Source organism: Rana temporaria, chromosome 3, assembly GCF_905171775.1.
Source record: "Rana temporaria chromosome 3, aRanTem1.1, whole genome shotgun sequence".
Taxonomy (NCBI): domain Eukaryota; kingdom Metazoa; phylum Chordata; class Amphibia; order Anura; family Ranidae; genus Rana; species Rana temporaria.
Genome location: NC_053491.1, coordinates 59,831,618 through 59,857,758, shown reverse-complemented (window position 1 = coordinate 59,857,758; position 26,141 = coordinate 59,831,618). Strand labels below are relative to the sequence as shown.

The following is a 26,141-nucleotide window of genomic DNA, read 5'->3' as shown; positions in this document are numbered from 1 at the left end:
TTATATATAATTTTTTTCTTTCTGAGTCAGATTTACTCTGTTCACTGAGGGAATAATATGACTAATATGATTGCATATGACCTTTAAAAGATAAGCTACAACACTTCTGAAAAACAAGTTCTCAAGTTTTCCCTGCCAATTATTTCAGGGCTACCAATACACAACAAATGAAATAATACATGGAAGAACCTCGATCCAGAGAACACTTTGTTTATTTGCTGCAGCTCATAGTTTGAGAATGGATAACTATTCCAATTTCACATCAGTTCTTAGTCAAAATGTGACTCATCAATACATGTGGCTTTATGTGGTTATTTTACAAGTACTGGAAATAAACATACATGAACAAACTTGTACACTTATGCCTAGTGTATGTATTGTTCAAAGTAACTGATTAAGCTACAATTGTCAGTTTAATAGTGCAGGATAAAAATAGATGAAAAGATTGTCTGATACAAAAAGGCAGCAGGTACTTTTTGGAAAATTACCCCTTAATGTTTGCCCTACATAAGGTGAGTGAATAGGCCTGTAGAGGAACTACATGCAACTGGCAACTGTCCAAGGGGCCTAAGGTCTTCTGCTTATGTATGAAAAAGCTACGTACTTTATAAAATATATCTAACTTTCCTACATGGCACGAATTTGGAGAATATATGTTATAGTCTGATTGCTTGTAGTGGGGCGCTATAGTTTTCATTACAGACTCCTTGATACATTAATTTTCTAGGTAACTGAGATAAGCAAATTGATCCACCCAGCTAAACATCCAATCCAGGTATAAGAGGACACCACCCAATCTGCCACGCCTGGTTTGCAGTTTTTTTTTATTATTTTATATCTCCAGAGCGTATGCAGGCCTGTATGATACCATCCATTTGAATAAATATAATCATTAAACAGTGTAAAATCAGAAAAAGCGCTCTTGTGACCACCTGCAGCTCTCCTACCCTCCTCCTGGCTGAAGTCAGCTGCATATTCTCAGCTGTCGCTGTCGGATAGGGGAAGACAGTAGTGGGCGATCACGTGAGCGCTGAGCGACACTTTAAAAATACTGTAGGTATAAAGCAGCATTTTTTTGATAAACAACATGCACGGTGGCACATACTGTAGCATTAACTAGGTGCTTGGAGTGAATAGGGACAGCTGTATAAATGATGCTGGTCACCCTAGTGATATTTAGGTGTGTTACGCTAACTGCAGTCATGATGAGAGGAAGGAGTTGGCTACTGGAGGAGTCAGGATTACAAAAGCAAGTATACAAATGTATGTGTGTATGGCCTTTCATGACCATTGTTAGGATTTGCCTATTATGTGATAAGCCAGCCCTAGATGTTAACAGAGGGACAGAGCATTTTTTTCAGCTGGAACTTGGTGGAACTCAGTTCCACCACCTCTGGCTTAGGCACTCTGCTCCCTGCTGACCACTATTACTTAAAACACAAAAGTCTGGGACTTTTATGCTTACAAGTAACAGCTTGTTTCCCAAAAGCTCCCACAGATCAGATCTCCTGAGTGGCTCCCACTGAGTGAAGGATGGGGACAAGGAAGATGCAGTGCAAATGCCAAAATCACCACTGGAAGATCTCCCCACAAGTCAGAGAGGGGGAGCCAACTATAGTATGTGGCGAGGTACTAGAGCTCGCTGGGTGCCTCAGCTTAATACTGCGTGAAAAATAAGACACATGGAAAATAGTGGAGCTTTTAAGGAGATGGAGAAATAATGGGGCAGTAGAAGGAGGTTGTATGCCGAGGTCAGAGCTGAAAGGGGTAAACGTGAGATGTGGATGGGGGATGTAGAGGTAAGCAGCTGTGGAAGAAGACTGAATTCTGCACACTGTATGCAGAGCATCGCTAAACTCTGCACTCTGTATACAGAGCATCGCTAAACTCCGCATTCTGTGTGTAACTCCCTCCCTGAACTCTGCACCCTGTACATAATGCACTTCTGGTATTTATTGACTCTGTTTAGACCCTCCCACTCTTGGTGAAATTTGACCACACCCACTATTTTATGCGGTTTGGAAGGTGTGTGTAAGGGACGGGGGTGGAGGGTCGTGATTGAGTTCCTGTACCTATTTTCCTAGAAAAAAAGCCCTGCAGTGGAAAATATAGTATAAGCAGCTTATGTGCATTAGGTTATATGTTTTATTGAGTCAGTCTTGTTGGATACATATAACCAGCATTTCAAGAGTGTTTGAATGACATGCAAAACTGGCTTAACTGAGATTAATATAAATGTAATTTAACAGGATGGCACCCAAGCTGATCCTTTGTACTTCTTCATGCATGCTGCTTTTCCCACAGAGCCCCAACAGCCTGAGAAATGGATGTTTTGCACATTGTCCTGTTTGTGGAATGTGGAACGTGTCACATTTATGAAGACTCATGGAAAGAACTGGGTGAAGATATATTGGGCCTTTTGTAAGAGACCATGGAGTTCAGGGAGATTCCTGTACTCAGTATAAAAACAAACATTGCAAATATCTTGGCAAGTGAGAGTGAGTAAACTAGGCCAAGTTTCATCTCATAGTCCTTGCAGTACCAAGACGGTGAGTTTAAGGAACAAAATAAGCAGCTACTCTTATCATATGGGGAACCACTTCTACATGAACAAAAGGCAAAACTTCAGGCAACATTTTTTGCATGATAGAGCCAGGACCTCTGTTATACCTTTTATTTTTTTTATATACAGTATTTGTAATGTTAACTGCCAAGCTAGACTAGCACACATGCTACGCTACTTCAGGAAAATCACATACAGGAAATTAGCCCATGCAGTAGAATAATTTTTAGCAATTGAATTAAGCTCCAAAGAAGCAGCAAACTGAGATATTTTCTTATAATAAATAGATCTGCGAGCAATCTCTGGTTTACAAGGGTCACAACATAATTAGCAGAAAGGATTAGGGATAAGATTCAGGGACCATTAGGCATACAATATGACGGATACAATGAGAGGTGTTACAGGGCACAATACACCAAGTAACTTAAGCATCATCTTGGACAAATTTCAAGACTTGCCACACATAGTTCGAAAGATTTGAGTTTGTCACCAAATGGAAACCTCATGAGACCTCTCACTTATCTTCAGATAGCAGTACTGTACTGTAAGAGAACCCCACAGTCACTCACGTACACCTGTAGCATTACATTTGACCAGACTACACACACATTCCCTTCCTGCAACTAACTACTCAACTGCTTGCTTTTTGTGCCTCCCTCTAGCTCACCCACTTGAGCTGAAAAAACCTTGACAGTCAGAAGCAGGGGTCCAAACATTAAAACATGTCTTCTCAATCTCTTTACCATACCTTATCATAACTCCACTCTCTTGGCCTTCAAGACTCTTTTCTGGTTCTCCCTCTACCTATCACAGTGCTCTTCCAGTGTTACCTGTCTCCCCTCTCCAGTCCCTCCTTCTGTAGGGGTCCCATGAGGTTCTATCCCTGGACCCCTCCTCTTCTCCATCTACACCTCCTCCCTTGGTCGCTTGATAAACTCCCACAGCTTCCAGTACCATCTATATGCAGATGGCATCCAAATCTATCTCTATCCCTCACCTCACTCCTTCAGGCTCCTCTCACATTACTAACTGACAAATCAGCATGAATGTTGTATCATTTCCTCAAACTCAATCGTTCTAAAACTGAGTTCATAATATTCTCTCTTGTCCATGCCCCCTACCCTGACATCTCCATCAAGATCAATAATACAGCTATCAGTCCCTCCCCCCATGCCAGGGCGCTTGGTGTAATCCTAGACTCTTACCTGCCCTTTTCCCCCCAAATCTAAACATTGTCCAAATCTAGTAGACTTCACCTCTTCAAAATATGCCCCTTTTACAGTTGAAACCACTAAGCAACTTCTTTATTCCCTTGTTATCTCCCTCTTTGACTATTGACTATTGTAACTCCCTCATGTGCAGGCTATCCCCTCTTCAGTCCATCATAAATGCTGCTGCCAGACTCACCTACCTTACCTACCATACAGTGTACGCCTCCCCTCTCAGCCAATCCCTCCACTGACTTCCCATTGCCCAAAGAATAGAATTCAAAATATTACCAACAACATACAAAGCCATTGAGGGATTGTTGATTTGATATGCGGTTTAGTTTACTCTGTTAAAGGATGTTTATTATAATTAAAAGTCATTCTTCCCAAGGAAAATTTTATTCATGCTAAAATTGGCACAGCAAGTAAGTTCTAGATTGATCTCCTTCCTGTCAGTTACCCAAGTATAAACTCCCTGGGAACAATTTAGTTGAAGGAAATGCAACTGAGCATAAAGTTTGCAAGTTTGTAAGTCAGCAAGAAAAAGAAAAACGCTGTATTTAATTTTAATTTTTTTTGTGCTTACAATCTTTAAATAACAAAATGTAGAGTACTTGTTTTGATTGCTACAGGCAGAGGGAGCACTGTACAGCCTGTGAGCAAAAGTCTGTCTGAACTCCCATCTACATTCTACCCAGAAGGCCAAAACCATCTGTGTGGGATGGGAATGCACACCATAATAATGGCTGGATACTAAAAGTGATTAAGAAAATAAAACATGTTTACTTGTTATAATGGAAAGAATCCACAATGACAAGGGAGTTCAAATATTTAGCCAAACTCTAAATGAAGCCCAAAGGACCTATCAGTAAGAAGCTTTTGGGCATCGTTTGTTACATCTTTACATTCCAGCTAACTTAAAGATCCACTTCTATTTTATTCATCAGCAATTTCTAAGCAGTAACTACTGAAGATTTTGCAGGAATAGACCAAGAACTTGGCACTGTGAAAAATATATTCAATCCAAAACTTTAGTAAATGTTTTAAGTGGGTGAGCAAGGCAAGGGCCAGAAGCACTGCACAGTTCCCTCAAAGCCATTTATACACATGACAAAGCATGCAGTACAGGCCAACTTTCTTTGACCCAAAGAACTGGAAGAGTCGGAACAGGCTACTGCTAGGAATTGCCTCCTGTAGATGGGTAAATCATACTTTACTGATTGATGGAAATATCTTCCTCATTAGTGGCCTAATGATCACAATCATGTTTTAAGGAAATTCAGGAAGCATATTCAAATGTATCTGAGCATAAACAGGTAGGTGTATACTATTGTTTAGCCTGACCTACAGGTAAAACAGTTGCATCTAGGCCCTAAGGCTGAACTCCAGGTATGATCTTAATTGTGTACTTACATTGGTCCAGCTTGAATCAATATAAGTATGCATACTTCATACTTAAAAGAGAATTAGGGAACTTGGAAAAAAAAATACATATACTCACCTAGGGGGATGTAGCATCGATCTAATGATGCATCTGTCCCCTGCTGGCTCTGCAGTGAGAACAGAGCAATCAAACACTGATGTTTGCTTAGTTCTCCCCCTCAGCTCTGAGCAAAGAGCCATGATTGTCAGTCACCAAGTCCCTACTCTGACCCTACAGCACTCACTGGAACGCTGGGCTGTGGAGGGACAGGAGGGGCAGGCTCAGGCTCTCAGTGGATTGCTGAGAGGCTAAGCCAGGTGCCGGTCCAGGCATCTGAGTGGATCCTGATCATATGGTCAGGATCTTTTGTGAGCCTGGACTGGCTGCGTGATGTCAGCCGACAGCCTACTGTTGGCTGAAAATGGGTCACATGATTACAGAATGAACTGAAAAAAGAAGGGGCAATTACTCAAAGAAGTAGCAATTGATGGTCGGATTTTGGAGGCAAGACGGGAATATATAAAAAAAATATAAATTGAAATTTAACAAAAAACAGTAAAGATAAAAAAAACATATAGATTGTATAGTATATATGGACAATATCCTCTGTACATCGTCTACGCGTTTCGCCGTTGGGCTTCCTCAGGACGAGCAGAAGGGATTTAATAATGTAAAGATATATTTCATTGTCTATAGCATCATAGTGGATATAGCCATCCAGGATACCTCAGAGCATTCCAAAAAGGTATACAGATATATTAAAAGATGGTGTAAAGAGGTCCAAATATATCGGAAAGTCTCCAAAATCCAACAAAGGGATTCACTGAGCCTATGATATGAACCATAGGGGGGCACCACAGGTACACAGAAGGAGGGCAAACCAAATCTGAAAAGATCCAGGCAAGAGTTTTAATTCCAGGGCAAACCAATAAAGTATATCGTAAACAAACAGGTGTATGGAGCATGCATCCAAGTACTATTTATATTAGTAGCCACAAAGCAGACAATACAGTCTATGGAGCCAAAAACACTTGAATGCCTGGAGGACGCAGAGTACCCTGTGGTAATAGCCTGTGCTATAAACAGGCTATTACCACTGGGTACTCGGAGTCCTCCAGGCATTCAAGTGTTTGCGGCTCCAAAAAATGTATTGTCTGCTTTGTGGCTACTAATATAAATAGTACTTGGATGCATGCTCCTTACACCTGTTTGTATACTTTATTGGTTTGCCCCGGAATTAAAACTCTTGCCTGGATCTTTTCAGATTTGGTTTGTACTCCTTCTGTGTACCTGTGGTGCCCCCCTATGGTTCATATCATAGGCTCAGTGAATCCCTTTGTCGGATTTTGGAGACTTTCCGATATATTTGGACCTCTTTACACCATCTTTTAATATATCTGTATACCTTTTTGGAATGCTCTGAGGTATCCTGGATGGCTATATCCACTATGATGCTATAGACAATGAAATATATCTTTACATTGTTAAATCCCTTCTGCTCGTCCTGAGGAAGCCCAACGGCGAAACGCGTAGACGATGTACACAGAATATTGTCCATATATACTATACAATCTATATGATTTTATTATCTTTACTGTTATTTGTTAAATTTCTTTTTTTGTAATAAAATTTATATAATTTTATATATTCCCGTCGTGCCTCCAAAATCCGACCATCAATTGCTACTTCTTTGAGTAATTGCCCTTTCTTTTGTCTTCTAAATTTACGGATGTTTCAAATGTGAGTGCTCCCCCCATCCCCTTCCCATTTCAGTATTTTGCTACAGAATGAACTGCTCTCCTGTGACCCACAGGAGTTGTATAGCCAAAATAGCTTTGGCTATACTTTACCTTTAAGGAACCGCTGGGAAGGTTGACAATCCCTTTAGGAATGCTGACTACTACAGTGACTGCCAGCATCCCCAGTGGTCCCTCAGGTATGAGATATGCATACTTACACTGTGACAAGCTGGACCAGCTACCTGGGAGTTTTTGCAGACAGGCCATGCACAGGCTATGGAAAGGGAGGGGAAATTAAGAACCTCCGTAAAGAGTGGTATGTAATGAGATGGGGATGCTGGAAATCCTGGTGGGATTTGTTGGAAAGGTGCAGGAAAGGTGAACCAACCCTTTAAAGGGACTTTAAGAAGCTTTACTTAGGCCTCATTCACACTGGCATACATCTGTGCGAAGGGCTATGTTTGTACCGTACACATTAAACAGGAGTTCTGTGCATCTGTGTGCAGGCAGTCACATTATTGTCTATTGGGATGCAGCGGGCTGCATGGACACAGTTGCTTGTTCTAATTTGAGAGCCATGCAGGTGCGTGTCCCGAATGCACACTGTCTGTGTTCGGAGACACGGCACCCGCACCTGCATGGCTATGAAATCAGGACCAGCAACTGCGTCCGTGCAGCCCCTTCGTCCTAAAAGACATAAATGGTAATGCCTGCAGGCAGATGCATGAAACACCTATGCAAACACGATCCTTCGCACGGACGTAAACCTAAATACACCCATGTGAACAAGGCCTTAGTATTGCAATAATGGAAAAAAAAAATCCACGCAATTTTCTTTCATGGTAGAAGAAGCACAGAGAAAACTATTCTGTGCTGACACAATCCTTTGTTTTGTGGAAATTATAGGTGAAGTACTGAAGCTCATCGATCTATGAGCACACAGACTTATTTATTTTTATAGTGCGCAGAGATCGCACCTTGATTTGTCAGTCTGTATAGACGGGTCAGTTTTGCAGCTGCATTTTTTTTGTTTATTTACACCTTATGTGATTTTTTAGCATCTAAGGCCCCATACACACCATAGAATCCATCCGCAGATAAATCCCAGCAAATGGGTTTCAGCGGATAGATCCTATGGTGTGTACACGCCAGCGGATCTTTATCCGCGGATATATCTCCCCTGGGATGGATTCCAGCAGATCGGATATTCGCTGACATGCAGAACAAATCCATCTGCTGGAATCCATCCCAACGGATGGATCCGCTGGTCTGTACAGACTCACCGAATCCATCCGTCCGAAGGGATCCCCCGCATGCGTCGCAATGATTCAACGCATGCGTGGAATTCCTTATATGACAGCGTCGCGCACGTCGCCGCGTCATAATCGCGGCGACGGCGCGACACGTCATCGCCAGAGGATTTCGGCGCGGATTTCAATGCGATGGTGAGTACACTCCATCGCATTAAAATCTGCTGAAATCCTCGAGAGGATTTATCCACGGAAACGGTCCGCTGGACCGTATCCGTGGATAAATACTCCCGTGTGTATGGGGCCTTAGCCTTGTGCACACTTGCAACCAGGGGCAGTTAAAATAGGTGGTGAAGCTGTGGTTTTACAAGCTACAACAGTGGCTGGAACTAGACCTGCGCAATTTGTTACGTTTCAAATTAGTTTTTTAACAAGTTTCGTCAAATTAGTTAATTCGGAAACATCCGAATAAAAACATGTTTAACACATTTTTCTGAATATTCCTAAAATTCGTAAAAGTCCAAAAATCTGAAATAATAACTAACTATTAAATTATAGGTATATGCATTTCCTTTTAAATTTGTCTGTTAGTGAACGTAACGAATACAAATGTATCCAAAGTTACGAATTATCCAAAATAACGAATACCGTATCTAGACGAATGCAACGTAACGAATTAATAATAAAAACGTTTTATTACTATTATTTAATATTAATACATTATGTTCCCTTTGTTTAGATGCAGCATTCATTATTTCAGATAATTAGTAACTTGGGATAAATTCGTATTTGTTACGTTAACTAACAGCCAAATTTGAAAGGAAATTCCAATACCTATAATTTAATAGTTAGTTATTATTGGTTAGTTAGTTTTTATTTAGAATTTTCAAATCTTCATTCTTTAGAATTTTCGGATTTTCTTTCTTATTTTCGGATTTTCTAAGTTACAAATTTTCTAATTTAGGATTTTACAAATTGCGATCATAATGAATGACACAAAAAAACGAAATTAAACGAAAACGAACACATTTTTTCAGCAGTGCACATGTCTAGTTGGAACGAGTGGAACGCATGGCATGGCTTAAATTATACCCCATGTCGCATTTGGTGGGCAGTATTACTGACAAACCTGGCCCATTAAAGCGAACGGAACCCTGCCACAACCGCCCTACATCTGCGTGCAATGAATACAGGTGTAGTACAGGCTAGGCATTTCAGGGTTAAAATAGGCAGTGAGGAGGCACCACATTGCCTTTCTGCTGCCTGTCAATTGTCCTCTGGAAGGTGATCTTATCGCAAATCACTGTTTATAGGGGCTGCAGGTGTAAAGGAGCCCTTAGTTGTTGCCTACAGCTTTTTCTTCCCTAAATTCATATAAAAACATGGGAAATACATCAGGGGCCTTCTAACAAAACACAGAGCCATAACACCAGAGAAAAAAATGTAAAAAGTTGCATTAAATGCAGCTACACACTCCAATGTGTATGACACTTTATCCTTGTCATCTGGATCAAAGCTGTTTTATCTCTACACACAAAAAACTCACAAAGAATCACTATGATTCCCAGTCTGACTGCTGTCAAAAACACTATAGGTTTCTATGCCTCATGTAGAAGATAAAAAAGAAAAGCTGAGCATAGGCACTCCTCTTATTCAGCATGCCAGGGAAGATTGATTCATTTGCACATCGGTGCTTGTCCCAGCTTCTGGCCTGATACAAAAGCTTAATTTAAGTTTACCTAACAGATTCCTCCATCCACGCTAAACAGCATGAATGGACAAATCTCCTGCTGGGGCCCTGCCAGCTGTCAAAATACCCAAACTGTGCCTGCGTCTGATTGGAGGCATGTGTGGCCAACAATTTTTCTAGCCGGCTCCTTCAATTGTTCAAGTATCTCAGGGCAGGAGGAGGCCGACAGGACAAACAACTAAGTGAACTACAGCAGGTTCCCGAGGAACACTTAATGTCTGGCCAAGTTAAGGGTAGTTGGGGAGCAGAGTACTGAAACCATGCAGATCAATGTAAATAGTGAACACTGGTACATTACACACACAGAGTATAATATCTAGAATATCTAGCTGGCTAAAATTTCTACGTCTAATTAGTTTGTGTATCCATACCCCAGATTCCATCTTACTGTCTGAAGGTAAAATGTAACCATGTCGGCCAAACATTACATATTTTTTTCAGATTAAAGTGGATGTAAACTCGATTCATGAAATTTCAGCTGGGCACATATATCTGCAGTATTTTGTTATCTCTCTTCAATGAGCTATGTTCCATAGCTCTCTCCTGAACTGTTCCTCTGTTATCAGCCTGATAACTCCTGACAAATTCTTGAACACTTTAGACAAAAGCAGCCTGAATCTTCAGTTCGGGGAGGTTGCTAAAATAAATTAGTAGGGAGCAGGTCCTATTACAAAACACCTCTGAGAGTCTCTGCCTATGAGGAGAGGGGGTGTGTGCCTTTCCTCCAATCAGCAATGTTAGCTCTCTTGGCTGAATGCCCAGAAATCACACTCTGTGTTAAACAGGGAGAGAAAATCTCCTAACATGATCTCAACTTTCTAAACAGTATATAAATGTGAAGACAGCAGATATACCTGTAAAACTTATGTAGGGAGATTTGGTTCATCCCTGTGTATCATCTGACGTTGTTCACTTCACTGGGTGTATGGAGGGTTTACATCCACTTTAAAGTTCTTCTTTAAAACCAAAGTAATACATTCCCTTACCTGTGCATCCAGTTTGTCCTTTTTTTCCAGAATACCCAGGATTACAGTGGCAGATGAACGAGCCTTTTGTGTTCTCACAACTTCCACTCAGACAGATGTTATCATGGAGATCACACTCATCAACATCTGAAAACACAATACACTTGTCATGTCGGTGGGAAGTGGTAAATACACTGTGAACATCTGTATACAACACAGGCTTCCAAAGATATGAGATGACACAACTTCACAAACATGCAAGCCTTTTAGTGGTAGGTTTTTTTGAGATCACTCTTATAGCTATATTTTTAACTAACTGTCTGCCATAAAGGCTCGCCAAGTGATGCTAATCCCCTTTAACAGTAAAACAAATACTGAGCCTAGGGTAAAACAACAAAATGTAGTATACTAGCTTTAAAAGGATACAGTGTTCTTCGTAAATGACTGTCACTTACTCAAAGAAATTGATTTAGGCCTCGTTCACACAAGGAGTATCAGTTCATACCCAATGCAAGGACCATGTTGACCCACACAGGGATAACAGGTGCTCCGTACATCCCTTTGCAGTCAGGTCCATTGATATCCATTGGGACACAGTGGCTGCAGGGACATGGCCGCTGCACCCAATATGACATTCATGTGGTGTACAACCTTAAATGCAGACAGTGTGAGTTCAGAGACACTCAACCGCACCCACACATGTCATTTTGAGAGCAGCGGCTGTGTCCATGCAGCCATTGTGTTCCAAATGGCATCAATGGGACTGCCTGCATGGAGATGTACGTAGTTAAGCACAGCCATTGTACAGGGTACTCATTACTAAGGGCAAATCAGGAGAATTTTTCCTTAGCTTGGAGAATATGGTCAAAATTTACTTTGTTAAGAACATCCAGACATGTGCAAGGAAAAAAAAAACAGTATTATTGCTTGGACGTGATTGGATGATTGAAGTCAGCAGGGCTTCACCTCATTCACTAATCTCCTACTGTAAGCGCTGGGGAAAAATCCCTTGTAAAGTGCATCTTTGCCTTTAATAAAACAACCCAAAGTATCTTTACTTATCTCTCCAGCAGTGTTCTCGTGTTCCTCCATGTACAGTATAATGTAATGATGAGTGGAGATTAACAGGAGGAACCAGTGAGCGCTGCAGGGGGCCCCGGAGTTTAATTCCCAGAAGAATGGGTCTCGGATATGTATAAATTTGACATGTTTTTTTTTAGCTTGTAATATGCACATTTGTTTTTTTTTAGCAGGTTTGTTTTTTTCCTATTTATTTTTAAGTAAAATGTTAATTTTCACATTCCATAGTGCACCTCATAGGAAATAAAGGCACAAAATCAGCATTATTTAGACGTTCAATGCACATTGCAAACTAGAACAGCACAATACACATGTCATTGTGTGTGGGGACATACAAGTGCATCATAATGGTTTACCCTACAATGGTTCAGTTGCTTTAGTAAATCAGCTCCAGGGCATCTTTTTTAGGTTATATCAGCAGATTAATCAAATTAAATTAAGGGAAAAGAAGGCACAACCACTGTGTTGCAGAAAGCCTGCAAATGTAATAAACACACGTGGCTGCCCCATGTACACACGATTGAAAACTATTAATAAAAAAGTTTCAGAGATTGATAAAATGATTTATTCTAAAGTGGGCTTCCAGGATTTTTTTTTTCAAATATGCAACAAGTCTAATAGATTATCTGAAATCACTCTTCTAATAATTGACCTCTAAGGATGATTATCTTGGTCTGAATCACTGCTGTATACTGCAATAATCAGCCCATGCTTTTCTTCTAGTGCTGTGGCTGAGAGCTCCAGTCCCCATACAGTGAAGGGATCCTGTCATTCACCCTTCTATTCCACTATTATTGCCTATTTACAAAATGTCTTGTTATTTTGTATAGAATACAAAACAGGCAGGTAAACAAAAGGATCTATCCTTGTCCATTCACTGAATGCCTTGTATTCTGTGAACACAATAAAAGGTGTTTTGTGAACATGCAAGGTGTAAGGAAGGCGAGGGTTGAATGCCAGGATCCCTTCACTGTATGAACACCATAACGCCCAAACACAGTACCAGAAAAAAGAGCGTGGGCTGTGGTATTCGGCATCAATGAAGCTGTAATTTGTACAGTAAACAACAGCAATCCAGCCCTAGGATAGTAGTCTTTAAAGGTAATTTATTTAAACTGTAGTGTCTAAAAAATATATAATTTTCTGCTTTAAGATAAGCGCTATCACATATACTACATCTATTATGAACATGTTGATTTTCATTTTAACTGTAACTGATCCTTTAAATGTGTATATTCAGTAGTTGAAAGCACATAACAAAACACATAATTTGCTAATGGAATACACTTTCTATCACAGTAAACTCTTCTCCAGGTTTAAACTAAACATACAGAACTGTCCCTTGGATATGCTGTAACATTAGAAGAATGCATACTGTCTACAACCAACTAATCCATGTCCTTTTTGCTTTATTCATATCCAAGCATATCTGAAACTGCAAATTACCTAGACAGGTCTTCATATCAATAGAGGCCATGTAACCATCGAAGCAGAGACAACGGTATTCTCCGGGTATGTTTGTGCACTGGCCTCCATCACAAATATTGGGGTTTGTTTCACACTCATCAATATCTAAAGAGAAACAGGTAGAAGAAAACGATAAAACAACTAAATTACTATAATACGGTACTTTAATTACTTATGAGAAATTTCTGCAAGTGGGACGCATTAAAAAAATAAAAAAATAAAAAAAGCATTATAAGCAGATGGAGACAATTGGACAGATTTATTAAAACTGAAGAGTGCAAAATCTGGTGCACTTCTGAATAGAAACCAATCAGCTTCCAGGTTTAATTGTCAAAGCTTAATTGGAAAGGTGAAATTAAAGGCTGATTAGCTACCATGCACGGCTGCACCAGGTTCTGAGTGCTCCAGTTTTAGTAAATCTTCCCCAATGTTTAGTATTTTTAATGATTCTTGGGAAGGTACTGCTTTGGCTTTTTTTTTCAGGTTGACAAGTTGTAAACTAAACAAAAATGGCAACTGCCCCAATTTATAACAAGCTTTAAAAGTAAAGTGCACATAAAAGGGCTTTGCACAGAAAAACAAACAAAACAAAATGTATTTCCCAGTATGCTTACCAGCTAGCAAGAAAAAAATACACTGTCTAATAATTTGCAATGAAAACAGAGGTTTTGGCTGCCCAACATTTGCAAATTTATGTGGAAGTTTTGTCAAGCTCCTCTGTGAAGTGTGGTCCCTAACTCTAATCTATGAGAGCCTTCATCTTGGAGCATACTGTATATAGCAATGCAATGGATAAATTAAGGGCTAGTATGTCTGGAGGCAGCTCATTCCTCCATAAAGGTGCAAGGATACACCTGAAACCCAGCATAACACAATGGCAGCTGAAGGCATGCAATGTATTCCCAAGAGAAATAAAAATGGCAAACGCAACAATTTCTAACTAACTTTCAGTAAATTGTAAACCATCTGGGTTTGTGGTCCTTAGTAAAAGAGTAAGGATTTTAGAAACTTTACTCCCTCTTTGAAAGCCATTTTATTTTTAAAACGTAAGTGAAAATCCCCTTTAAAAAATATCTGTCTAACGTTCAAAGAAAATCCCCCGAGTCCCACAGGCCCTCCAGTAATGACTTCTACACTATGCACTGCAGTGTTGAAGATCAGATTATATAAAAAAGGTCCTGTCTTGCATGTGGTCAGACCGAGAAACCATTCGGGACCTGTTTTGTTCTAGCTTCAACATTCCATTCCAAATAGAGAAAAGTTTGTCAGTATTTGCACAATAAATCTATGTTCTTGTAAATAGACTATTATGTAGATGGCTTTATCTTGGCGGGAAACTGACTGACTGCTTCACCCCTCGCCAAAGTGGGTCACCCAATGGTTTAATTAAGTAAAGGTCTAGAAAAAGTTTTCTTTCCCTTGCTGAGTAATAGCATAGTTATGCCATAATATTTAATTAGGATCTTATCGGTTTTACGGCTTTAGACCAAATCTTATGAAATTCTGTCTCTCACTTTTTTAATAGTGCTAAGTCTCTGATTTAACAAGATGGTGGTATTTGTTGCTTGAACCATTTATAGCTTGTTTACTAAGATTAGTACCGTGATAAATGTCTGGGAGTGATAGTCTGTAAATTTAGGACCTACTATAGAGCTGCTTCCTAAACCCATCCTTAAAGTGAAATTCCAGCCACCACTTAACTAATCTTAAAAATGCTCCCTCTTCCTCCTAACACTTATTATGATCAACTTGTGTAAGAAAGATCTGTTAACTTGCCTAATTTCAGCTAGTCATGTTGGCTGCAGGGGAGAGGAGGGGGTGCTTGACAACAGCTGAAAAACCTGGCAGCAGTGGCCCATCTGTTGTCAGCGCTCTCTCCTCTCCCCTGCAGCTGAGTTGGCTAATGCAGGGGAAATCATGTGACCAGAGCAGCCTGAAAATAGGTATACAGTCCTTTCTTACACAGATTTGTCAGCATACAGTAGGTGTTAAGAGGGGGAAGGGAGCAGATATAGGATTAGGTTAGGTGGTGCCTGGTATTCCACTTTAAATCCTACCAACAGGTAACATTTTGTGAAAATCAGACCACAATGCTGACACACTTCACTTGTGTATATGTGAGGTTACCTATATAACATACCCTGTTAGTAGGACTACAGGACAGGCTTAGGAAACACTTATTTTTTTCCACCTGTGCCCCATTGGGGAATTGGGGAGATCTTGCTTTCTTTTTCTGTCCAAAAGCCAAAGCAAGAAGTGAGAGGAAGTCCCTCCAAAGTAAGGAATTATCAGGTGTCACCAGAAACACTATACTGTAACTAGTTCCCCTATTGGAAGATTTCTCCTCTATACCTGTTTTGGTGGCAACACAAAATGTGGGATTTTCCTTCACTTTCACTCTCAGTGATGATGATAAATAGGACAAATAGATGGGGTGAATCTTCCTAACGGGGGGGGGGGGCAGACAGAAGTAATAAAACCTGAAAGGTGTTCTAATTACTCTCTACTCTATTCAAAACTAAAAGTTTTGTCTTTTGAGTGTATTTTTAGATAAATCGTCACAGTAGACACATCTGCAGACAGCTATAGTTACTTCACGGCTGTCACATCTGAGTGTTTGTAAGGAATGTATGGTTCCTGTTCCCCTACAACCATTAACCTAACATCAAAAACATTGGAAATACATATGGGTACTGACATAATGTTAATGCCTAGCTTAAAAAAAATGAAGATGTTTACTCATCACTAGATTCAAATAAGTAGAATAAAGGATCCCCTTTATAAAACATAATAAAAATTATTTCTTAAATTCAGTCTTGTACCTGTTAGTCAATTAATGCACAAGGTTTGAATAAAAGTGCCATTTAGTGGTCAATAGAGCAAGGCCAAATGCAGGAGGGTGCTAGGGTGGGCTGTGCCCTCCAGATTTCAGCCATGCCCCTCCAGGCTGCTTGGCACACTAAGCTGCTCCTCCCTGCACTGCCACACAGGGCTCCCCAGATACAACCTGCTCTACACACTTCTCCGGAAAACCAAACACAAAACAGCTGCTGCGACTGCACTATTGTTCCCAAGCCATATTCTGCTTTAATTGTGGGATGTTGCTCTGCTCAGAAGCTTTGTGTAGGAAGAGTTCTGCTAAGCGTTTTGAAAGCAGTGCCAGTGCCTACTATGAACATCAAGGACCAGTGGCATCCGTAACGTGGCGACAGAGAGAGATGCAGAAGGAGGAAATGATTGGGCAGGGCTGAGGTTCGGGAGAGAAAAAAAAACAGGAAGGAGGGCAGTTGGGGAAGATGGGCCGGACTATAAAAAGACAAAAAAAGGGATGGGGCAAGGGGGCTAGACTTTGGAGAGACAAAAAACAGAAGGGGGTTTAAGGAAGGCTGGGCTTTAGAGAAACAAGGAACAGAGGATGTATGGTGGGGTCTGAGAATGGCTGAACTTTGGAGAGACAAAATAAATTTTCAGGGGGTTGCTGGGGTGGACTTTGGAGAGACAAAAAATACAAGGGGGGGTTGTCGGTTTGGCTGGACATTAAACAGACAAAAAATGTGGGGGAGGTGGACTTTAGAGAGGCAAAAAAAGGGGGTGGTGGGGACGGGGGTTGTTGGATGCTGGACTTGAAAGTGGCAGGGGAGGATGAACTTTGGATAGACAAACAAAGGGGGGATGGGGCTGGACTTTGGAGAGACAAAAACTGGGGGAAGGGGGCTGAACTGTGGATGAATCGGAGCTCCCATGCGCCAGTTGGCAGTATACCCCCCAACTTTCAGTCCTGCGATAGAGAAGTATGCTGGTCACTGGCTCTCATAACAATTCCCTTTTTCGTTTTTCTTTATTTATTTGTATAATGTTCTAGAATAATGGTATACTTTAATATTGTGACAATAACAATTCAGTTTCATATTACACTAACCTAGTGTCTTATATATTGTAATCTACCCCCCCCCCCCCGGTTCTACTATGTTTTTACTGTTTGAGATGTACAAGTAGAGTATGTCTGTACATTTCAATGCTTAAATTTGAATATACCTTTGTAAACTATAATGCAAGCACTAAACTGCACCTGAAATTGGTTTATAAAAATGTATTAAAAAGGACACCTTTATTGGCTAATTTGGGTTATCATGCTATTGGGACCCCTTCGTCAAGCTCTGCACAATTATTTAAACCCTGAAGAAGGAACCTAATGGCCCAGTAAATAAGTAAGCAAATGAACAGTATCAAAAACAGTTAAAAAAAAACATAGTAAGATACAGTATGTGTTTATGAATAAAGGTATTTAAAATGTTAAGAAAGCTTTCCTGTTAATAAAAAGACTAAGAATGTAAAGGGTATGGGATGTATTTACAGCCCCCATCCCCTCTAATATACAGTATATACTTCAATGATAACCCAGTTCTGCATTAAACAATGAAGTGCTTTGTTCTTTATTTATGGTTGGTTAGAGATTGGACTTACCTGTACAGGATCTGTGGTCTGGCATTAAAGCAAAACCTTCGATGCAACTGCATTCATAACTTCCTTGGGAGTTTGTACAATTTGTGTCACATCCGCCATTGAAAATTTCACATTCATCAACATCTACAAATTTAAACAAAGATCTGATTAAACACAGAGACAATAATCAGGGGATAAATATCTTACATATTCTGAGTATGATCATAGGGCAAAATATGATCTTTACTGTAAATAATTTAAATAATGACAGTGCTCACTATTTTAATTACTATTATATAGAATATCTTTAACGTTATCTTTTTTTACAATAGTATCATAAGAAAGACTTACCAACACATGAGAGTTTATCATCTGATGGCTTATATCCAGGTTCACAAGTACATTGGTATCTTCCAATTAGGTTTATACATCGCCCATGTCTGCACAAGTCAGTGCTGAGCTCACACTCGTTGATATCTACAGAGATAAGATGAGAGAGAGCAAAGATGAATGTCTGAATTAGAATCTTTCCCTTATAGGCACTATCACTAGCAGACAAACAGCAATCATTACAACTACCTGAGAGTACACTGTGAATTGTTTCTAGGTCATAGCAAACTATGAACAGGATTATTTTGGGCTTCATGTGCTCCTAAACTTGAGTTTAAACTCAACTTCATAAAAGCTTATGTCTCAATGTACACATAGGCTTTACCAGAGTTTAGGAGCTGCTGTGTTTAGGGGAGCTTCAACCTCCCTCTCTTATACGCAGGAGAATTGCGTTCAGCATAGGAAAGTTTTGACCGTCGGCCACTGTAAAATGCAAACTGTGGCAAAATCGAGCCGCGATTTTGCCGTGTTTTTCATTTTTCCACAGTCAAAGTGGGCTGTGTGTACAGGAAGCTGATCATTCAGATTTTAGCTACTATTTTGAAGGTAATGCAGTTTTAGGTCAATTACATTTTAATTAATCATATTCCTTCTCCTCTACCCTCTTTTTCTTCCTCTTTACTTTCCTCCGCACCTGTCTCTCCCTTATTTCTATTTTATACCCAGATATATTTTTTCCAGGTTCTGATGTTTTGTGGTGTATAATGTTCTTTTTTTTTTAAATGGAACTTCCCCTTTATAGTGCCGTTGTACGTGTTATACGACACCACGCTTTGCTCAAGCATTTTTTTTTTTTTTAAAGTGTATTTTGTGCGTGTACTCGAGAGAGGAGCCGGACTGCAGGAGTTGGGAGTAGGCAGGCCTCCCCCAGAGGCAATCTGCCACCTTTCTCCATGCCCCGGGTGGCAATGGTGGGTGTGTGAGGGGGTCCTCCCACACAGCCCGCCCTACCTGCTCCGCTTTGAAGCCCAACGGGGCAGAGGGACTATAAGGATCTAGCCCGCTCAACCAGCCCCGTTAGTCCTTCGCCTCTCTTTTTAGAGACCGCGTGGTCAAAGTGCGTGCATGTTAACCCAATTACGAGTGCGTGTAAGTGTGGTGGTTTTTGTGGGAGGGGGGTGGGCGTACTAAGCGCAGGCTTACCTCGCATAGCACACCCACCGGGAGCCGGGCTGAGACCACCAAACTCAATTCACATGAAGCTGAGACCGGGATCCGAACCCCTAGCCGCAGATGTTGTCAGCGCAGTGCCAATCGCGTTGAGCCACCACAGCTCCCTGGTGTATAATGTTCTAACTCCAATGTATAACTTGAGTGATGATTACCTGCACCCTCCTTGGGGCTGGGTACTGTTACTTGCTCACATATAATCCCTGTTGTTTACTTTCTGTAATAGTCCTCCGTGCCTCGCTCATGTCATGTTATTTTGTTTTTTCAAAATACTAATAAAAATATATTCGACTCTAAATCATGAAATTTTTGTATTATATATTTTTTATTTTTATGAGTTAGTAGCAATAAAATATTTGTCTAATTTTTGTTGGCACTGTACATTTTTTCTTGAGGTACGTGTAGATCTCTGAAACAGTAAATATTTTTTAATTTTACTAAAGCTGGTCATACACCAGTAGAATTTCATTCAAACGTTTGTTCAATTTTTTAATGGTTAGTTAAATCAATGCTGGTTTTGCATAATAAAGACTAGAATATTAAAAGGCGCAGGATGCAGAATGTTTCTTGAACAAACAAAATTCTGCATCTTACAAATTGCATTTAAAATATTAAATTAATCTGGGAATCAATTCAAATAGCAGGTTTGGATAAAAATGTAAGGGCTTTAAATTGAAATTCATTAACTCAATGATGGCAATATATAATTTTTTGACAAATGATTTTTCTAAAAATGTTCAAGCGAAAATCTAACCAGGTATGGCCAACTTAACTGCATAGGAAGTGCCTGGATTGACCAGTTCTGGCAAGATTTAATGTTTAACCTAGCTTGTAAAATATCAATCAGATAAGGATGGAGCAATAAAAAAATAAATAGACATGCATGATGGGTGAACAAGGGGGGCAAGGTGGAAAGGGCTAAAGGGCTAATTGTAGGTAAGGGAAATGGGAAGTCACTTACCATATTGGTGGAATTGAATATCCAGGAGGGGCTTCAGAGTGGACAGGTAGGGGTGGAGAACTGGACATGAGTTTGGAATCGTCTGTTGAAGAAGAAACTTCCCACCCACCTACCACCTAATTTTCGGATTGGTTCAAGGTTCGAATGTCATAGTAGCCTGGCAGGAAAACTGACCACACTCACGACTTCAGAGAAAATTAGCTTTAATGTATAAAATCCACAAAAGACATCACAACCCACGATACAGAGAGACAGCAGCATGGTTAATGCATTTCAGAAAAAAATTTGCTTACTCATAAGCTTACGTTAACCATTCTGCTGTCTCTCTGCATCATGGGTTTGTGATGTATTTTGTGGATCTTATACATTAAAGTGTGGTCAATTTTCTTTCCATATATTCTACTACGCCCAAGCCCCAGACTGGACTGGCACCCTGCCATTCAGAAAGGGAATTGTTTCACCTGAAGCGGTGTTGCTCTCTGATTATAGTAGCCTGGAAGTTGGGGTCTTTGTAAGAATTAAAAATGGCAGTGCCAATATATGCTGGGGACCGATCTTTGGAACGGTATCCCCTGGTGAATTTTGGTTCTCAAAAGTTATGACAGTGAAGTCTCTGCAGCTAGTTGGGATTTTGTCCCCGAGCTGGTGTGTTGTGGCTGGGACCTAATGGGTATGTGGTTCCCGCAGATACAAACAGGTTATGGTTATTAGTGCCTCCAAAGATCTGCAACCTTTAACTTGTTTCTGTTGTAAATGAATGTTTGTTACATTTTGGTTATATGTTAATAAAAGACTGCTAGGGCACATTTTCAATCCAAAATTGTGTGGACTGGTTATTATCAGGTTGGCCTAGCAGCTTGGTTAAAGTTTTGGAGACATATGTTCTGCCCTAGTCCTGTATTTGAAGCCAACAATGGCAGATGACAACAGTTCCCAGATACTGGTTTAAAGGAATTTAAATGTTAGGCATCTTTAGTACAGTGTAATTAATAAAAAGGTTAGGAATGATGACACCGCTACTGGGCACAAGCTTGCTAGCACAATTCTTTGTACAAAGTTATACAGTACTTAATTCAGTCTAAACATAATTGTATTAGATTTACATGGGCAGAAAATGCAATGGCAGCATTTGTAACATACCTAAGCAAGACGTGCCATCAGGTGTGACCTCATGCCCATCAGGACATTCACATTTAAAACTTCCCTCTGTGTTGAGGCAGTTCCCACCACGACAGAGGAGTGGATTCTGCTCGCATTCATCAATATCTGAAATACAGATGTTTCAGGTCATGCGATTACCAAAGGAAAACAATATAATAAATATGTGTATGAAAACAGAATATAATAAAGAAATCAAAGAATTACAGGGATATAACAGAGCAAGCATACAACATCCTTTATCATAAGTACAAGCTGACATTCTCATGATGATAACACAATACGGGATATGAAAATAGGGAGCATTTGTCTATCTTTCTATCTGTAAAAAGAAGTAACTTTTATCTTTCTGTCTAGGACAACATTATCCATGCACTTATGATAACAGAAACATCTATATAAGAAAAGCAATAGGTAATTACACAAGGCCAGGTTTGGGTCAAGCCCACATTTTGCAGTTCCGCAAACTGCTGAACAAACTGACAATATTTAACTTGTTTGCCTGCCCAAATCCCCTGCTTCTAGAATGTAAATAAAGCAGTGAGTGATCCAGGGTGAGGTCATTAACCAATTCTGGTCGTGACTATATCCCCTGCACTGTGTTTGCATTGCCAAAGTGCCTAAAATTCTGTCATTTTGAGAAGAATGTGTTGTGGTGGCAGGGAAGCACAATTCCTTGGCGGGTCAGTGATGTCACTGATATTAGATCTAAATTGTGAGACATTGTTTACAAGGTTTTTCTTTTTTTTTTGGCAACAATTGACATTTTTTACAGTGTGGATGTTTTTATTTACTTCTAACATTTTATTGGGATCCCTGCTCTCATTCTCTTGGAGGGACAGATAATACAATATGTGACGGCTTGTAAAAAAAATATATAAGCCCCCCCCTTTTCCCCACCAACATCCACATCCCTTTTGGGGGACAGGATGCATGGAAGAGGACCTTGTCCCCCAACATTAAATAGCAAAATAGAAAAATTAAAGCTTCGCCAGAAAAAAATCCTAGCACAAAGTCCACAGATGACAGGTGTATTGAGCTGTATTGGCTATATCAATACTCCTGTCATCTGTGGACTTTGTGCTAGGATTTTTTTCGGGCGCAGCTTTAATTTTTCTGTTTTGCTATTTTGTGTTTATCACATGCAAGCTGCAGCCTTTTGTTTTATTTTATTTTGTCCCTCAACATTGGGAGAAGATATCTTGCAAGGCTTTACTGCCCTTGGAACCCTCTTAAGGTTGTATGACATGTGTCCTCGCTTTCCTAGCCACCCAACCACTAACTGCATGCCTAGTAAAAAGTTCTGGTATGAATTTTAAAGGAAACCCTAAGAGCCGGTTCACACAGAGGCAACCTGGGATCAGACTTGAAGTCTCCCCAAGTCGTCCCAAGTCGCATGGTTGAGAAAATCAATGGAAGTGAATGGAGCTGTCTTAATGTACACTACTGAAGTCGCTCCGACTTCAGAAAAGGTTCCTGTACTACTTCAATCAGACTTGTAGGCAACTTGTACCCATAGATTTCATTGGAAGTTGCCTCAGAAGTCTGATCACTGTCGTAACTGAAGCATAAATACATGAAGATAACATAAATTTATCAAGCAAACCCCTCTCTCCCCCTCCCTCCCACAGAGCTGATTGTTGTTTGTTTGGCCACTGGAAAGTCTCCTGTCCTGGAGGCGACTTGAAGTTGCCTTGTACTGTACTGGAGGCAACTTGAAGTTGCCTTGTAAGTTGCCTGATGATTCATACTCAAGTCGTGTCCAAGTTGCCTCCCAAAGTCGGGCTGGATATGGTGTTGCCCCTGTGTGAACCGACTCTTAGTCTTTCAAATATGTACTGTCTACATTGGGGATGAGGGGGGGGGCGTGCCTTGAATAGGGAAGGGAGCCTATTTTTGCAAAGCACCTTGATCCAGTGTTGAGAGACAAGAGCCTCTTCCCCGCATGAAGTCCACAAGAGGATTTTGGTGTTGTTGTTGGGGGGAATTTCCAATAAGGACTTTCCCAAGGTGTTTATGTACTTTTATAACATTTTTTTGTAAATGTCTCTTTTAAAGTACTGTTCTGTAAAATTTGCCTTAAAGTGGTTGTAAAGGCAGAAGATTTTTTATCTTAATGCGTCCTTTTTCAATACAGGTTTTTGATCCATTGACGCCTATGGAACCAAAAACCAGAAAAAAGATGTGAACTACATCCATAGGAAACCATGTTAAATGTACAGTAGTGCATTTTTGAAAAACTGAAAATGCACTAAAAAATACATAGGTGTGAACCAGGCCTTAAGGCATTCCCCAAACATGTTACTAAAAATATATGTATAGTGCATAAAAAAAGCATCCAGAACGTAGCTATGTTTTTTTCTTATCCAACCTAAATAATTGTGCAGAATTAAATCACCACCTACCCATGCAGTTCTTCATCATCATGAATCCACTCTCGTATCCTTCGAAGCAGTCACACTCAAAGTCTCCTGGTGTATTGATGCAGTTGCCTTGTCCACACACATCTGGTGATATCCTGCATTCATCAATATCTATAAAGACCAGACAAGGTTACAATCAGCAACAAGCAGATCATGTTTAAGATCCATTGCAATATATATATATATCAACATTTACCTGTGCAGTTCCTTTCTTCTGCATCCAGAGCGAAGCCACTGTCACATCGACACTTGAAGCTGCCAATAGTGTTTCTGCATTTTCCATACTTGCATAAGCTTGGGATCATCTTACATTCATTAATGTCTACAAGAAATGGAAATATTATAATAGAAACTTGTTTTAATATCTATGGTTAGATTACAGCTTATATTAACAAGAAGTTTACAGAAATCAGAGACAGGCGTGTCACATGGAAGATAAAATTCTGAAGTCAGTTACAATCAAGAATGTAATGTATCATATGTGTGTAAAAAAAACTATGGAAAATAATTTCTCTTTCAATGGAAATCCGAAAAAAAGCAGCCGTGAATAGCGATATTGCAAGGCATACGTGGGGGGTGGGTGCACATACTCTAAAAAAAACACAGACTAGTGGCGCATATTGAGAGGCTTCAACTTGATCAGTTTAGGGTTTTACTGAAGAGTGCAAAATCTGCTACAGCTGTGCATGGTAGCCAATCAGCTTCTAACTTCAGCTTGTTCAATTAAGCTTTAACAAAAGCCTGGAAGCTGATTGGTTTCTATGCACCAGATTTTTCACTCTCCAGTTTTAGTAAATCAACCACTTTGTGTTTCTTCCACATACACAAAGTGACTAAACAGTGTTACCTTTTGAAAATACTTTTCCGGGTGTTATTTCTTTAGAAGCAAAGCCAGGTCCTCTTGGACAAAGGATCTCAAATTCTGTGGTTCCTTTCGGAGGACACTGCTCACAGTCAAAGCCCCAGGAAGCCCCAACAGAACAGCAACAGGCATCCATGCGGTGGCGTCCAGGAATAGGAGCAGAGCACTCTTCATCCTCATGTTTTAGGTAGCAAGTCTCCAAGCGGATGTCTGATGAAAACAATACCACATTTCAAACATCTTTTCTCATTTCCCTAGTGGGTGTTTTGTAGTGTGAACCCTTCTAATTGCTAATCAATTACACTAATCGTTTACACTATTGTGAAACAATAGCACTTATATTTAAAGCATAAATTGCAAAGCAAAGCAAGCATTTTTTTTTATTAAAAAAAAATGTTGTGGACTAATTAATCTAACAGAATGTTTGATGTTGTGATAGGAAACAAGAGCGCATTGTGAGAACCTGGCAAAAGCTAGATGAACCTACATACAAATGTCCTTATAACTGTCCAGCACTGCAGGGCCATGGTGTTATCACCCATTTCTACAGCATGCAATACACGACTGTATACCTATTGTAAATACATTTTCTGTATACTTTGCAGTAAAGTAAGTCTATAAATAAATGTTTCAATAATTGTTGCATAAAAAGTAAGGCAGGCCATACACAGTGTGAATTTCTTACCTGCAACCACGGGATGCAGGAAATCAATTTGCACAATTCCCCTATCAACACAGACAGTGCTGACAAGGCAATCCCTCCTGACGAGCAATTGCCTGCTCCCAGCAGGGGCGGGAGAAGCCGCCCCCCCCCCCCCCCCAGCCAGGAGAAGACAAGAGAATTTGGCAGTCTTGTTGTACCCGAGTTGATCGATCAATCAACTTGGTACAGTCAGCCTGCCTATTAACCGTTTCGAATCTCGACTGGTTCCTGTCCTGTATGGCCAGCCTGAGGCTTATTCTAACAGCTGATTAGCAACATATACTGTAATATCTGAGCAAGATATTGCTCTATATATATCTACTTGTATTGATTTATTACCCGTATAATAATGATTAACAAAATCACTAGTTCCCTGGTTATCATTCTTCAAATTTTTGGCATGAAAATCTGTCTAATCTGCATAGAATCACCCAATCCTCCAATCTAGGTAATCAAGCGTGTCTGAGTAATTGTATGACTCTATATGCAAATATTCAGGTGCTTGCACTCGCAATGATTCTTTAGAAATAGAAAAAATATATAAATAGAAGTTTATGTAATCTACTGTATATGCAAACATTCTGTA

General features: G+C 40.1%; 1 protein-coding gene across 1 annotated transcript in view; it reads right to left on the bottom strand.

Annotated features, from left to right (window-relative positions):
• The window catches only part of FBN1 (fibrillin 1), a 359,844-nt gene that overhangs the window by 75,395 nt on the left and 258,308 nt on the right, over positions 1–26,141 (bottom strand). The window contains exons 24-31 of the mRNA XM_040342652.1: positions 24,838–25,062; positions 24,187–24,312; positions 23,973–24,101; positions 21,550–21,675; positions 18,240–18,365; positions 17,910–18,032; positions 13,425–13,550; positions 10,920–11,045 (exon numbers count right to left, since the gene is read on the bottom strand). Coding sequence (XP_040198586.1) covers positions 10,920–11,045; positions 13,425–13,550; positions 17,910–18,032; positions 18,240–18,365; positions 21,550–21,675; positions 23,973–24,101; positions 24,187–24,312; positions 24,838–25,062 — 1,107 coding nt within the window. The remainder of the gene's footprint in view (positions 1–10,919; positions 11,046–13,424; positions 13,551–17,909; positions 18,033–18,239; positions 18,366–21,549; positions 21,676–23,972; positions 24,102–24,186; positions 24,313–24,837; positions 25,063–26,141) is intronic.